A 14,830-nucleotide genomic window follows, 5' to 3' on the forward strand; every position below is an offset into this window, starting at 1 on the left:
CTGCTACTAGGTGAGGAAATGAAGTCAACGCCCAACTTGTTACCCAGCTGCTGACTTAAGAAGACTGTAGTGGATCTACTGAAAAGATAGAGGTGTATGATAAAAAACAAATGGCAACTAAATGCATAGTAAAGCGATGATATTTGGACAAACAAAACATTTTACATTATAAAAGACTATTGTGCGTTGGTCTCTGGATCATCTCTACCTTAAATAAAAAGTGTTTGTTGCAAACATTTGAACTGAGGAGATCAACAAATTGATCTGATGCATCTAAGTTGGAACAATGAGAAACTCTCCAATATGACTGAGTTACAAAAATCCCAGATATAAAGGAATGCATTACTCAATCATGTAATAGCTGATGCTCATTTAACAACATTGGTATTGATAAATAAAGCTTGTTCAGTGATAGCATAAAATACAAGAGGGACAATTAATAGGCTGTTTTGCTTTTCCCTGTATGGCAAGACATGCAACTTTTAGAAAGTGCTTTCTAGTATTTAACGCAATTTGAAGGTAGGATATCAAATTAAAATTGTGACATATAATGAAGTTCAATGAAACCTCATGAACGTTAACATTGTGTCTTTTGTCAGGGTACAGTCTGTGTTCATTTAAGAATTCCTGTGACAAGATAAGCTTTTGAGCAATTTCAGGTATACAAGCTGGAGGAAGCACTGGGTACCATAAATGGAGTGAGTACAGCAAAACATCTTAATAAAGATTTTATTTTCCTAAGACATTTTAAAGAATCTTTTTTTGAAAAAAAAACTAAAAAGCTAAAATATATAAAAACCTTTAAACCAAATTATAACTATTTTGAAAAGAGTTTGCCCTCCCACCCCAAAGAAATTTGCCAAAAAGCAATGACATGAATAAGGTGTGGTTGTGAAGTGAAAGGTATTTTTCTCTTGTAAGAGATGTCTCTCTACTAGACTTTTGTAAAACAATATCAGATTTTTGAGTTGAATATCTGATTACAACTCTATACATTGCATTTGGAAATTTGCAGGTAATGTATTTATATCAACTGAAAATGGTGTCACAAACAAATTTATGATTTTTTTTTTTTACCATCTTGAAATCTATTCTCAAACTCCTTTATCAAAACGGAAAGCACAACGGCGTATTCTTTGCTGTTCAGAGCACTGTGCTTAGCCAGTGTATCAAAATGCATACAATTATTTGTCATCACTTGAGTCAGCACTGCCCTCCCTGTGTTCTTGTTTGAGTTCACACAGTGTTACTAGTGTTGGGTGCATGCCCAGGGTCACTCTGCAGGGAAGAGCCACCACCTTTACAGAGCAGAGCAAGGCAGGGTGTGCTGCACTGCCAGTCATGCCAGTCTGCATGCAGCCAGTGGATTGGACATGCATGTTCTACAGTAAGCTGGTCTAAGACTCGGACAGGTACTATAATAAACGTTGTGAAGGGTGTCAGGGAGAGGTGTGTAGTCAATTCTGATCTCTGGTTACCTGCAGATGCTGAAACACAATGTCAGCACTGACAGGCTAACTGACAGTTGCATTTAATAGGAATAAGGTGTTTCAAACAATTCCATACTCCACTTGTCAACCCAAGCATGCAAGAACCCAACTCCTGGCTGCCTCCCACCAACTCCAGACTCGCAGTGAACAAAGAGGTCTCGTTAACCTTCTTCTATGCCATATCCCACACCTCCTATCCCCGATCTCCAGGACATTCACCAATCAAAATATATAAATACTTCGCATTTCCCAGAAGTGCAGAGTTAGAAAAATCTCTCCAATTATCAAAGTTGTTTTAATAAGTTATATTTCAGATGTTTCACTTTCCACAGCAGAAAACAATTCAAAAACAATTAAGATTAAACAAAGCTGAAAAAGTGTCATGAATTGATTTTGCACAGACAGGCCTGCTGTCTCTGTTAAAGAGCAAATCTGTTGACATTGAATATTTTAACACAGTGATCAGCTCCACAACTTGCAAGCTGCAACCACTCGCTGTTGTTCTGATCATTATGTCCAGCTCTGCCCTCACGATGTCTCCAACACAAACGTTTCACAGCAAGAACGTGGCTTTGGCTGCAAAAAAAAGAAATCCATACGTAACTGCAAAATGTCAAGGCACAGTTGGGTATGTGAATGTAAACATCAACATTTATATAATTAGTATGCTTAACTCTACCAACTGAGGAAAAGCTGACTTGCGATAATCAGCAGGTATGAAGTTCTTAAAAATAAGCAGGGCCATTAATGCCAGTGACATTTTATCTTCACGGTCATCAATTATTTAAACAGTTATTGATTTGAAGTTTTATCATGTTAGGCTGCAGATCTAGCATCTCAGTTACCAAGATAGGACAGATTTCTGGCTTTTAGTGTGTGAATTCCTGTCTTTTGGCATCTCTTTCAAATTCACTTCAAGTACACAGGCCAAAGTCGCCATCAACTTTCATTTCTGATACTATCAATGTCAATACATAGAGAAAGAATCTAAGAAAATGTTCCAAATTAAATATTGAATGTCCCTCTGTAGAGTTTCTCTTACTGTCACCATAGCAGCACCACATTTAGCTTACAATTCCTTTAGTTTTTGCTATAAGCTGCTCTTTAAAACTTTGTCATCTACTTCAAAATTCTTTGCAAATGTATACAGATAGTGATTCAGTAATTCTTTCCTCCACCATTCCATATTTTCTACCATCTTGCTCTATGGTTAACACTAAAAAAAGCTTTATTTTTTATTTTCAGATTATGATTAAAGACATCTGCAGGTTTCCAGAGATCAGTCTTTTCCTAAAAGGATATCAAATTTGTATGAAAATAAAGCAGTTTCATATCTTTTTATAACATAAGAAAAAAATTCCAGTACCATCAGTCTTGGTAAGAACACTTCATTGCTCCTAAAATACTTCAAAAGATATACCTGTTATCCATCTCAACACACTTGGTCCAGTCAGCTACTGATCGTTCTTGCCCACTCTGCTTCCATGTGTAAAAGTTAATCTTCCCATTCTCTAAGCCTATTGCAACAATATACCTATAAAGAGAACAACTGCATTAATTCTAAGAGAACTGCAGAATTCTAAGCACTCAAACAAAGCACTGCAACTCAGCCTTCAAATTAATATATACTTTTTCATGGAAAAAAAAAAAATCAGTTTAAATCAAAGCACCTCCATAAAAACAAACAAAGCAGAAATCCATAAATTCATTTGGTTAGAACCCTCTCCCCCCCACCTGAAAATAGGTTAAGGCAAGAAAAAGAATTCAAATAGTCAAATACTTGACAGCTAAATGTTAAGAGCTGTTAAGCCACACAAAATTACTAAAGGGGAAATACATACTGATTTCAAATTGAACTCAGAATGGCACTATGTAAGTCAGCAATACCTTCCATCAGGAGTAAGCACACGGCTGACACTAACGGCAGTAACAGAATCTCCAGCATCCAGTACTGCTGAACGAGGTTTGATTGAATCCAACACACTGCCTTCAGTAGTCACAGATAAATCACACTGACCCCAGATGATGACCTGTGAAAAAGAAAATCATCTAGGAGTCCTTCCATTAAAATACTCCCAGAGCACAGAACAAAGGCGATGATCCCTAAAAGTTTCTCCCTGCAAAGATTCAACTGCTTAGAAAGTCTGCTTGACTGCATTAAATATATTAATAACAAATACAGATTATATTATGAAAATTCAATAAAACCTTAAGTAGATACCCACGACAGTTTGTGACATATGCTTATCTCACTGTGCGAAGTTGTGACAGGAGAAAGACCGTAGTCTTGTACATACATATTTGAGCACTTTATCCAGCATATGAAAGTCTCCCTGATTTCTGAGGTAACATACACTATAGTCTCTTAGTGCTTATAGACTATGAGTCTGTTAGAATACAGCACTTGCTAATCTTAAATATACTTAAAATAATTCTGGGCTTTTAAAATTCCTTTTACATTAATTACCTTTTTGTCCCGACTGCCAGTAACAAAATATTTGCTATCTGGCATCCAATCACAAGACCAAATGATTCGACTGTGAACAGCTGTATTTTTGTCTGTGTGCGCACAGCAACTGAAAACTGGTCCTGGAATAAAACAAAGAAAAACCTTTACTTCAACTACTTTGTTTGCTAGAAGTACCTCGAATAATTAAGAATAATATGAACAGCAGGAATAATTGGATGCCGTTACACTCATCTTTAAAGTACTTAGGAGGTACTTAGTATTTTTTCCCAACATTAATCAATTGAACATAATTAGTACCTATCCAAGACCACACCACTCAGTCCTTACAGCATGAAAACTGGGAACAGTTTCCCTCATACGCTTATCTGTTTCAAGAGAAATGCATTTCAAGCATTACGTATCAAGGTTCCATACAAGTTTTTAATAAAAACACTGACTTCAAAAGCTTTAGTATAGTGCAATTTTTACCACGTGTACACATACACCCCAGCAACCCACTACAGATTCTAGTTGTTACCAGTAAAGGCCCAAGAGCTGAAATCACAATGATCCAATCCCAAAGCTTAATCTGCTCCCAACAAGATAAGCTGCGGTTTCACCACACATAAAATCAGGCAGTAAATCTGATTAGTAGACAGCAAAGCTTTGGGAATGCTTTTCCTAATTAGAAAGAACTGTCATTTCAGAACATAGATGTTGAATAACTGCATTTATTGGGATGCCAATAGAAGTAGTCTTGCTTTATACTAATAACAATGTTTTATAGACTGAAAAGTTTGTGATGAATAGATGAAAAAAGGGCTTCCTCTACTTTCTGTATGAATTCATACTCTTTAACCCAAAATATTAACTACTCTGGACAATATGCCAGGCTTTAAAATAAAAGTCTGAGCAGAACAGAATCTCAAGCCAGAACACAGACACTGTGTGACAGGGTGAAAATTCACTGCCAAGTCTGTAAGAAAACTCTATAGAGCTCAGTAACCTTGTAACACATAAACACTACTGGGCTCTTACTAAGTCAATGGTGCAATGATAATTGTTTTCAGCATAAGCATCTGTTCAAGGAATCCATTCATGTTCAATAGCAATCTCCTTACGATTTTGCAAGGCTTAAAGTCCTAATGAGAAAGTCAACTGAATCTTTACCATCAGTTCTATTTTACAGACAGAGCCAGCCAGCCAAATTAATCAATTGTGTAGGATTAGAAGAAAGCCACACAAAAGACAGAAATTAATCCTGTCAAGAGCCTCAGAGCATCATGCCCTGCAAAAAGGGACAAGGCAGTACTATGCAGGACACACCAATGTAATAACAATTTTCTAATGGTGCAGAACACCAAGAAAATGGTTTTGCATGACACAATACCAGTTTGAAATTCAGACACTGCATTCCAGCTTATATACTTGATTTCAGTAAATTTGTAATGTACAACCACAAGCAAAAGGCAGGAAGACAAACAGCATTTTCTACATTTTAACTCCCATTATAGTTTTTCTATACACTATTAATTGCACTTCCTAAAGCTACAGGAACGCACACCACTATTAAATACTTAATAGTTGTAAGGAAAGTGTCCATTCAAATATTTTACCAATTATCTTCCAAATACTTTGAAGCCAAAAATACTAAACAAATCTTAAAGCCTTCAAATGTGTAAATCCATCCCATGTACCTTACCTGACTCTGATGAGGCTTCTTCCCTCCACAGTGACCAATTTCTGTCTCTAGACACCGCTAAAAGAAGTTTGTCATTAGGTGAAAATGCCAGCTGAGTAACTGTCAGATTGTGAAATGGCAAACTTTGTATTTTCTTCCACGAAGAAGTGCTCCACAAAAGAATTGCTGCATGTTCTGTTTTGGAAGCCTGTGGAGAAAAAATAAAAATAAAAAAAAAAGTCAGTGTGAATTAAATAAGGCAAATATAAAAATCACACATTTCAACATACCAAAATGTTAAGGGGCTTTTTTTTTTTTTTTTATGACTTACAATGGAGTTACAGTCCAGTTTCTTCTACAAAGTTTCACTATTTTTTCACTGCATTCTACCAGCAATGACAATGTGTCAGTTAGAAAAATGTTATAAATAACAGTTTGTTAGAATTCCTCTCACTAACAACTTTAAACAAATCACATAATTATTTCTGAACAACAACATCTCTGTATTCAATCTCACCTTTGCAAGGCAACTGCCACTTATAAGAAATCTTTCACATTAACTTAAAGAGCAGATACAGTGCAAACTGAATTTTGACATCTCTTCTGTCAGTCCTAGAAATATGACAGCACCTTTCACTAGATGGTGCTAGAATCTTTTCTTACCTTACACGCTGAGGCAATTACAGTGTTTGAATTATTGCAAGCAACACAAAAAATTTCATATCCATGTCCATACCTGAAATAAATTTCAAAAGCTATTTAGCACAGCACAGACATTTCTGCAGTATGTATTAGGGTTTTTATATTAACGTAAATCCCTTTGCAAAAATGAAAATATATACCAGGAACATCTTTCAATGAACAACACTTTCTGTTTCGCATTCCAAATAAATCCTAATAATACTCTGCATTCAATTTAAACACCTGCATGAACTCTTTCATGCTTAGGAACTGACTACAGATGAATCTCTCCAGCACACTTCATAGCCCTAAATGCTCAGCAATGCAAAACCTACTGCAATTATTAACTAAAAGCAGACAGCATTTAATGTACTCTTATTTTCTTGTAAAACAATTTTAACGCTATCAATAAAAATTAGAAGCCATATATTTTAAAATCACAAAAGAAAAACAAAGGCTAACAAACTACTATCAGTCACAGAAGAGATCAGAAGCAGAATAAAGTTGGAAACATCTTGAAACAGTAGAAAAATATCAGCTAAATACCAGCTGCTGGAGGGAGGTACTGATTTATAGTACCTAAGCAAGCATTTCACTTTCTGTTCCAAGCAAAGCCGTAAGAATTCTGGATGAAACCTAGGCAACATAACTCACTTATCTAATCAAGAACAGGAATATTTAAGGAATAACACAGAAATCTCCAAAGTTAAACAATCTTTGCATGAGGCCAGCCTTACTTGGAGTCACCTCCCCGTTTTCTAGCTTTCCCATCATCACTCCTGAACAACGACAACGTAAGGACACTGTTTTCAGTGCCACTAAGTACAGAGGTATCAGGGCTTGTTTATTACTCCTCATGACCTTATGCTCAGAGACTATTTACTTGATTATCCCTTATTCTGTATGACGGGGTATTCTGTGATTCTGTCTGACCTATGCTTGTGTGACTTTGTAAAAGATGCTGTCTTAGGTCTTATTTTCATTTAAGGAGGAGTATTTTAATGCTTCTGTTTAATAAGAGCAAAGTTGCATACAGAAGATCAAAATGTTGCTGTTAAACACTCTGCAATATTTTATCTCATATACATTATATAAGTCTGTGGTTACTTTGGCTTTGTTTCACAAGTTATTCCACAAGCTGTTTCTCCTTTACTGAATTTCACTGAAAATACGCTTTTAATGGAATAATATTTTCAGTTTTAAAAACTTGACTTTCAATAGTTTCCAATATAAGACAACTTTCAGAAATCTACTTTTAAAGTAAACATTATGATGACAACCCTTCTGGGGGAAGGGTGAGGGGAAAACACAAATTAATAGCTTCACCATTATAAGACAATTAGATTTGCAAATTAACATTCCAATTAAGCAGCCACCAGTCTCTCTCTTCCCAGAAGGCCTGTACACACTCTTCACGAAGTGCCAGCACGTCCCCAAACTTCAGACATGAATGTGGGAGTCTGTCTGTGGGATATGCCCAGCAGTTACTCTATTCAACAGACACAGACAGTAATTTGCCACTTAAACAGATGGCTGTTTTGGCTGTAAGTAAAATCCCATGAACATCAGTCCCATATAACAAAGTCTTTGCAATACTGTTGCCCAAAGGAGTTTATCTGGAGAACTGTTCATCTCTTCAGAGCTAAATCAGAACAGAGTTCTGATCAAGGAGAAGGTGCCTCCCTCCCCAGCGATGATGGACAATCATCAGCTACAACTTCGCTCCCCAGGAACAATCCCCAAAGCTTAGAGCAACATCCTGAACAAGTGACAATTTGTGCCAATAAGCTTCATGCAAATCCTGGAAGGCCCAAAAAGATATAAACTCTCCCTCTAGCCCCCCAAAAAATAAACTAAACTATAAAATGCATCTGTACAAGCAGGGACTCACTGAGGTGTGACTTCATTAAAGATGAAGACAGCAAGTCCCAGTCACAAGCCCTCTCTCCACCCATACGCATTCAATCCCATCCCTTCGTTACATAATGCAGCACAAAAAAGGCTTTACAATGGAGAGTGAAGCAACTGTATGAATGAATAATGAAATGACATTTCCAGCCACAAGCCATTTTGCCTTAGCAATTTGTAATTCATAACTTTTTTTATGCACAGGTGAGCCGAATGAACGTTCAAGGTTGCCAGGCAAATGATTATGATTACTGTAATTTTCTAGTGTCAAAAAGGATGTCTCAGGACTTCCAAGTGTACTACATAAAACATACATTTTGCATATATACATTCTATGGTAATTTTCCAAGAGGATAAGGATTAGCATATTCGCATAGGATTTATCATATTTTTATCTTAAAGTTATTAGATTATGTAAAAAAAATTCAGCAAGTTCTTCATGCTAAAACCCACTCAACCAAATAGTTATCAAAACTGAACACTAATCCTTCAAAATTTGGTGCTGAGCTAGAGCTGGGAATACACAAATGTCAATAACAAAGAGGCTATTTTTGGCAAGTCAGTTCCTCATGCTGTTTTTCTGCTGCCATGGTAACTCGAAATCTGCATTATGCAATTTCATGTTACTTCTTTCAAGATTATCCTGAACAAAAAAAAAAATCTGAAAGACAGCTTGCATCTTGTTTCCTTTACACAAAGGAATCGCTACCATTAAAAGTTTCTCTAAAAACAGAAAAAAATTGCTGATAAGTCACCTGAGAGCCATCATAAAATAAAGGATATTTTACTAAACGAGAGTTGATAAGCAGTACTCCTGTAACAGAATATCAACAATAAACACTTGGTTAGACACTGAAAAGTGTCAGAGGCAAACAAACGAAAATTTTGGCCTTGGCCCCTTTTCACCGCTTATGATCACCACCAAACTAGTTAAATAAAGCAGATGCATTAGCAGCCGTTGCATGCACAGGAGAAGCATTTAATGTAATCGTTGGTAATTACAAAACATACAGACACAGTCTAGTTCCTGCCAGCTTCCCTGGTGTAAAAGCGTTTAAAAGTATTCAAAGAAGATTAACTGCCCAGCTGAACATAAAGATGAGTTCCCAACAAAACCTCCTACTCAGTCAAATGAAAGTAATTTGCAAACAGCTTTCCTAAAATGTTGGGTTTTTTTTGTTGTTGTTGTGTTTTAAATATTTCCTCTTCCATTTCCCCTCCCCAAACAAAGCCATAAAATTGGTAAACGTAGTCATCAAATACTCAACATTCTTGCTTCTGCCTGAGACTACTGTTTCAAGAGATTCACGTTAGAAAATACATAAGAACTTGAAATGACTCATTCCTTTGTATACTCAAGATCAGAAATGAGAATGCTGCCCAATATATGTAGATATTCAGTTTCCAACTCACAGCTCTGCTTCCAGAGCAGCACTGTTACCTAAATTCACTTAAAACAGCCATGCAAAAGCTACAGTTAAGACGTTTTTCCACTATCCCCTCCACTTCCTATCAACTCCCTGGTACTGCCAATTGCAACCACCCGGAGAGGTTCAAAGAGCTGATCTAATTGACAGTAAGTAAAGAAAACAAATTTTGGCTAAGGTTAGCACACAACAACTTGTAACTGAGACCAGCTCTTTTGGGTGAAGCTCAAGAAAACTTTGAAGCTTGAGCAATTGTAGCCTAATGTTACTGAGACCGTGAGGGAACAAATATGTTAGAAACTTCATTTGCAAATTGTTATGAAATTAATACTTTGGATGACTCTCAGAAAAAGAAGGAACAAAACACAGTAGAAGAATTCTAAAACCCTGCAACCTCAGAACAATTATTTGCGTGACCTATTTGGAACCATAACTTAGTCTATCAGCATTCAATACCCAAACTGGGTCTGCAACCATCTTAATCCACATTCACCCCCTTGCCCTACCACCAACCACAGCTTGTTTCAGCTGCTGCTTCCATCTATTGCATCTGACAACTACCTTGGGCTTTGAGAGGAAGTTACTTATTTCTCCCATCAGCCTTGAATACTAGCACTACATCCTGAGCAGAAAGACAGACATGATCTGCACAGTCTGCCAAAAAGCAAAAGAAAGCAAAAAATTCCTGCCCTTTTCTTCAGACTCATATCTTTGTGATACATATATTTATTTTACAAGATATATGCTGTACAGGGTCAAATCAGGTAGTAAGTCAGGCAGAGTTATGAGATCAGACTATGTTAATGTTGCAATAGCTTTACAGGAAAAAAAAAAAAAAAAAAAAAAAAACTTACAACTTCTGAATTTCAGGCCACAATGTATTCTGCAGCAAGTGATCCTCTTGAGGAGGTTCTAAAAGACATTTGCATAACGTATTTAAATTTGGCAGTAGATAATCTACAATCATCTAAACTATGCTTCTAAGTTAATATCCAATAAACCTAATTCTCCACTTCATACAATAGAAAATAATCTCATACCTGTAAGGATCAGGGGTTGAAAATATATCTCAGGATACTGATTAGAAATAGTATTAAACGTTTCTTCATCCTCAGCTACTTGAGCAGATATATCTCCTATTCAAAATAAGGACTTTATTAGCTGTAGAGAACATATTTGACATAAGAGAAAACATAAGCATGTATTATACAAGGGAAAACCCTCCATTATTTTGAAAATCCAAGCAACGTTAATACAAACATTAGAATCCAGTGATTCTGATGCACGTAACACTGAGAAGACTTTTGAAAAGAACAATCCAACCTTTGGACTAGTTCTACTCTGGGATTGACCTCTTCACTGTCAAGAGTCTCTTTCAGAGATTCCCAAAGAGACTTTGATATATCAAAGAATCAGTCAATAGGAGCTGAAACTGTTGTGTCCCTAGTGTTAAATCATTTTCCTCCTTGAAAATTTAAGTAAAAAAATCTAAAGAAACAAGGTTTAATTTCAAATCATGTAGACACCTACATGAAAAGCCATGCTTGAAGAAGTCTGCATACAGTTTGCAAACTTCAGCAAAACTGCCAAGTGCTCAATCTTTGTAGCTGTAGGCAAACGTACTAACTGAAATTATTCAGTTACATTAAAATTCAACTCTATCCTTCACTTTGAAAGAAATATTTAAGATATTAAGTTGGGGTAAAGTGCTTTTTTGTAAAATGCAAATTTTGTATACAGCTGTTTAAAAAAGTAGGTACAGAGAATTCAGAAGAACAGCAAGACTATTTTGTTATCCATCCTGCCTTCTTTCTCCTTGAAAAAAAAAAAAGAAAAAGAAAAATCAGTAGCAGTTATCTAACTTATATACTTCCTGATGGCTGTTCACTGTAAGATTCCTCTGTAGAGTGAGCAAAAACAATGTTCCATGGAACTTTAGCTTAAGCTATCAATGCTGATAGCATTTGGTGGACGATATGGACAACACACAGAAATTTGACAGCTTTTCTATTTATAGTGCTACTGCTGGGTATGGCACATGAAATCAACTGAACTTTATTGCTATCTGTGTGAAGATACTCTAGAATATCGAACTTATTTCCCTCTGTTAGTGAAAGGCCTTATGAAAGAGAAGAAAAAAAAAGATTTTTGCCAAAATAAATTATTTCATGTACAACAAGGATATTTTTCCTCTCAAATAGGTTTTAGGACAATTTAGCTATGTTAACATTAAAGATCCTGGAGATAAAATCTCATTCACATACTTCCTTTATTAATTCATACCTTCTGACAAAAGTTTAGGCAGGAAAGAGGGAAAAAAAAGGTCCAACCTAATTTGTAGATTTCAGTTAAAATATATTTTTACCACATGCTTTATCAAACACCAGATTTCCCATTTCCAAACCTAGTCTCAAGATATGGCTCAGTTACAGTTATCACTCCAAACAATTATCCTTCCTGGTGTCCCCACCACCGCTCCATTAATATGATCTGGTGTCTCTCCAGCCTTTACTGAAAGAACATTTCTTCACGTTAGATAAACAGTTCTTCTTCTCCAATGCTTTCACAAAGTGTCATTTACCTACAAAAGGTTTATGTCTATTCTTATGGGAAAAGAATAAAAAATGTGGCCAATTCCACTTAAAACTACATTACTTCTACAACCTCTACAGGGGTGCTAACGTCCAAGGAGCATATGAGCAGGACTCCAGAATACAGTTTAGAGGTCAAGGATACTGTTATTTCACAGAGAAACAAGGAACAGCAGCAGACAGCTCTGATTTAATAATGTGGAACCTAGCTTTATTTAATAATAATCAATTATTTTTTGCTAGAAGTTGTCAGCAATCTGATTGAGGGAACAACATAAGAACACCTGCAGTTTGGGGAATCTGAGTAACATTGTGCCCCGGATATTTCCAGGTCCACCTCAAGCATGCAACCCAGCCTCACGTCTAGGTGGAGACAACAAGGAGAGGCCTTGGGTTACTACCTACAGAATGTGGGTCACAGCATGGGAGGCAAGGAATGAGCATTTGGGGTTCACACAAGGTTTACTACGGAATATTTAGGAGAGGAGCCAAAAGCACAGAAAGGGATGAATCAAGAAAGGATTCTCACTTGTTCTCACTGTTTTTGTTAAGTGCCATATTTAAGTGCTACCAGACAAAATAAATACATTGCACAACTTTACTTCTAACTTATAAACTTACAGTCAGGTTCACTGTGAGACCAAGCAAAAAGATAAACATTGATGAAATTATTAAAAAAAAAGCTTTACACGTGAAGCACCATCACTTCTCATTATTATTTCTTATTAGCCATACCTTCAAAAACAGCCTTATTGGATAAACCCAGTGCTGGCACAGTTGCACCTTCTGGAAGGTCAGAAGATTGCTGAATTTGAAAAGAGAGAGAAAAGTTTCACAAATTGTCATGTAGGACCAAGTTTTAAAGGCCATAGGTTAATAAATCCCTGTGAAAACAGGGACTTTTCTAGAGAGAAGTGAAGGGGAGGCTTTGGAAAACTCCCAACTCACCCCACAGCACACCTGAGACAATATGAAGAAAAAAAAAAAAAAGCTTAATCTAAGGCCTCAGCACAAAAGTTCTGTAAAACATGTATCTTTATTTCTACATTCAGGTTTCCAACTATAATTTTATTTAGGACACACACGATAAGGCTCAGCTGAGAGCACTGCAGTCAGTAATGCAATAGGACTGGGAAGTAGTCTGTTCTGAGGTGAATTAAAGGAGTGTCTCTGCCCATGACTTCCAACACAATCTAGCACATAACACAGAGATGTGGGTGGAATACATGGCCAAAAATTAGACAGGAATTGAGCTTCAGGACCTTCGTGCAGAGATAGAAAAGCTTTAGATCTAACAACTGTAAAATTCCTTTGTTCAAGGGTTTGAAAAGTTTGAACAAAGACTGGACTTAAAATTTAGGTGACGGCCTAGAATAAGATGTTACTTATTTAAACATTCATAACTTGATGAGAAAACATATGACACTGACATATATAAGTGGCTTTTAAAACAAAAATGCTTCTTGATTATAACGTAAGGTATAACACAAGCCAATAGGTTTGAACTGCATGTAATCCTGCTCGTCCTCCTGTTTGAATATAAAGCTGGTCTGTTTGGTTTTAAGCACTTTCTTTGGAAAGGCATTTGAACAAAGTTCAGACAAAGCTTACACACCAATGAAAAGTATTCACACAAAACTATTTCAATTAAGCTGCTTAAGAGTATCTGTATCATTACAGCTTGTGAAGCCTTCCTCTTTAGACAAAGTCTGTATGAGACATTTTGTGATATCATAGATCAAAACACAGCATTCAGAGGAAGAGCTGATAAGGCAAGTCTACATAAAAGTAAAATAATGACATCTGCCAACATTATAAAAGCACAATGTTACTTGTACAACATCATCAGTACAAATGCTTACAACGACTTAACACAATTAGCAATAGATAGCTACTTATGTAACTTCTTGCTACCAAAAATTAATAGATTGCTATCCTACACATTTCAAATGTTAAACAAAATGGAAGGGCTAATCTGTTTTGAGAAGCTACGCAGAAAACATTGCTTTTAAGCTAGAAATGCAAAAAGGAAACAATTCTGAAAGAGGGCTGCTTGACAAAATGCAAAGAAAAATCAGAATTAGTTCCTAAAGTGAATGAGTAGCAAACAAAGGATAGCAATGCTGCAAGTCTTATCTTTCCACCAAGGAGGAACGCTCACTTGTATACAACAGCTAAGGCCTACATGAACTGAAATCTACTAGCCTCACAAGAAGATTTCCACAGCCAAGAGAAAACAAAGCATGAGTAAATACATATTTATAAATATTTGTCTAGAACTACCAACAGCAGTGCTGAAAGCTTGGTGCTTGGTTCTATTTCCAAATATACAATAAAAAAAAAAAAAAAAACCAAGACAAAACAATGCAAAACCACACAATAATAATTACATATAAAGAAGACTACTACACCCTCAAATTAAGAAGAAGCACATTGTCAGGCATTAGTGTTCGTTTTCAAATCATCAAATATATACACTAGTCTACTTGGGCTGATTTTTTTATTTTTATTTTTTAATTTACCCATATTCTTAACAATCTTCAGACAACATGCCTTGTTTTATTTCAAGTACTTAGTGGACATGGTGGGGGATAGGTTGACAG

At 36.1% G+C, this 14,830-nt stretch overlaps 1 protein-coding gene across 2 annotated transcripts in view; it reads right to left on the bottom strand.

The window, feature by feature from the left end:
* Positions 1-1,766: 1,766 nt before the first annotated feature.
* Positions 1,767-14,830, bottom strand: part of ELP2 (elongator acetyltransferase complex subunit 2) — a 32,517-nt gene continuing 19,453 nt past the window's right edge. For both annotated transcript variants that reach the window (XM_085220594.1, XM_085220595.1), the window contains exons 14-22: positions 12,963-13,032; positions 10,677-10,772; positions 10,491-10,548; positions 6,284-6,356; positions 5,642-5,828; positions 3,958-4,079; positions 3,378-3,520; positions 2,911-3,024; positions 1,767-2,066 (exon numbers count right to left, since the gene is read on the bottom strand). In XM_085220594.1, coding sequence (XP_085076720.1) covers positions 1,910-2,066; positions 2,911-3,024; positions 3,378-3,520; positions 3,958-4,079; positions 5,642-5,828; positions 6,284-6,356; positions 10,491-10,548; positions 10,677-10,772; positions 12,963-13,032 — 1,020 coding nt within the window. In that variant the 3' untranslated portion in view covers positions 1,767-1,909. The remainder of the gene's footprint in view (positions 2,067-2,910; positions 3,025-3,377; positions 3,521-3,957; positions 4,080-5,641; positions 5,829-6,283; positions 6,357-10,490; positions 10,549-10,676; positions 10,773-12,962; positions 13,033-14,830) is intronic.

The sequence above is a fragment of the Meleagris gallopavo genome, chromosome 3 (assembly GCF_905368555.1).
Source record: "Meleagris gallopavo chromosome 3, MGAL_WU_HG_1.1, whole genome shotgun sequence".
NCBI lineage: Eukaryota > Metazoa > Chordata > Aves > Galliformes > Phasianidae > Meleagris > Meleagris gallopavo.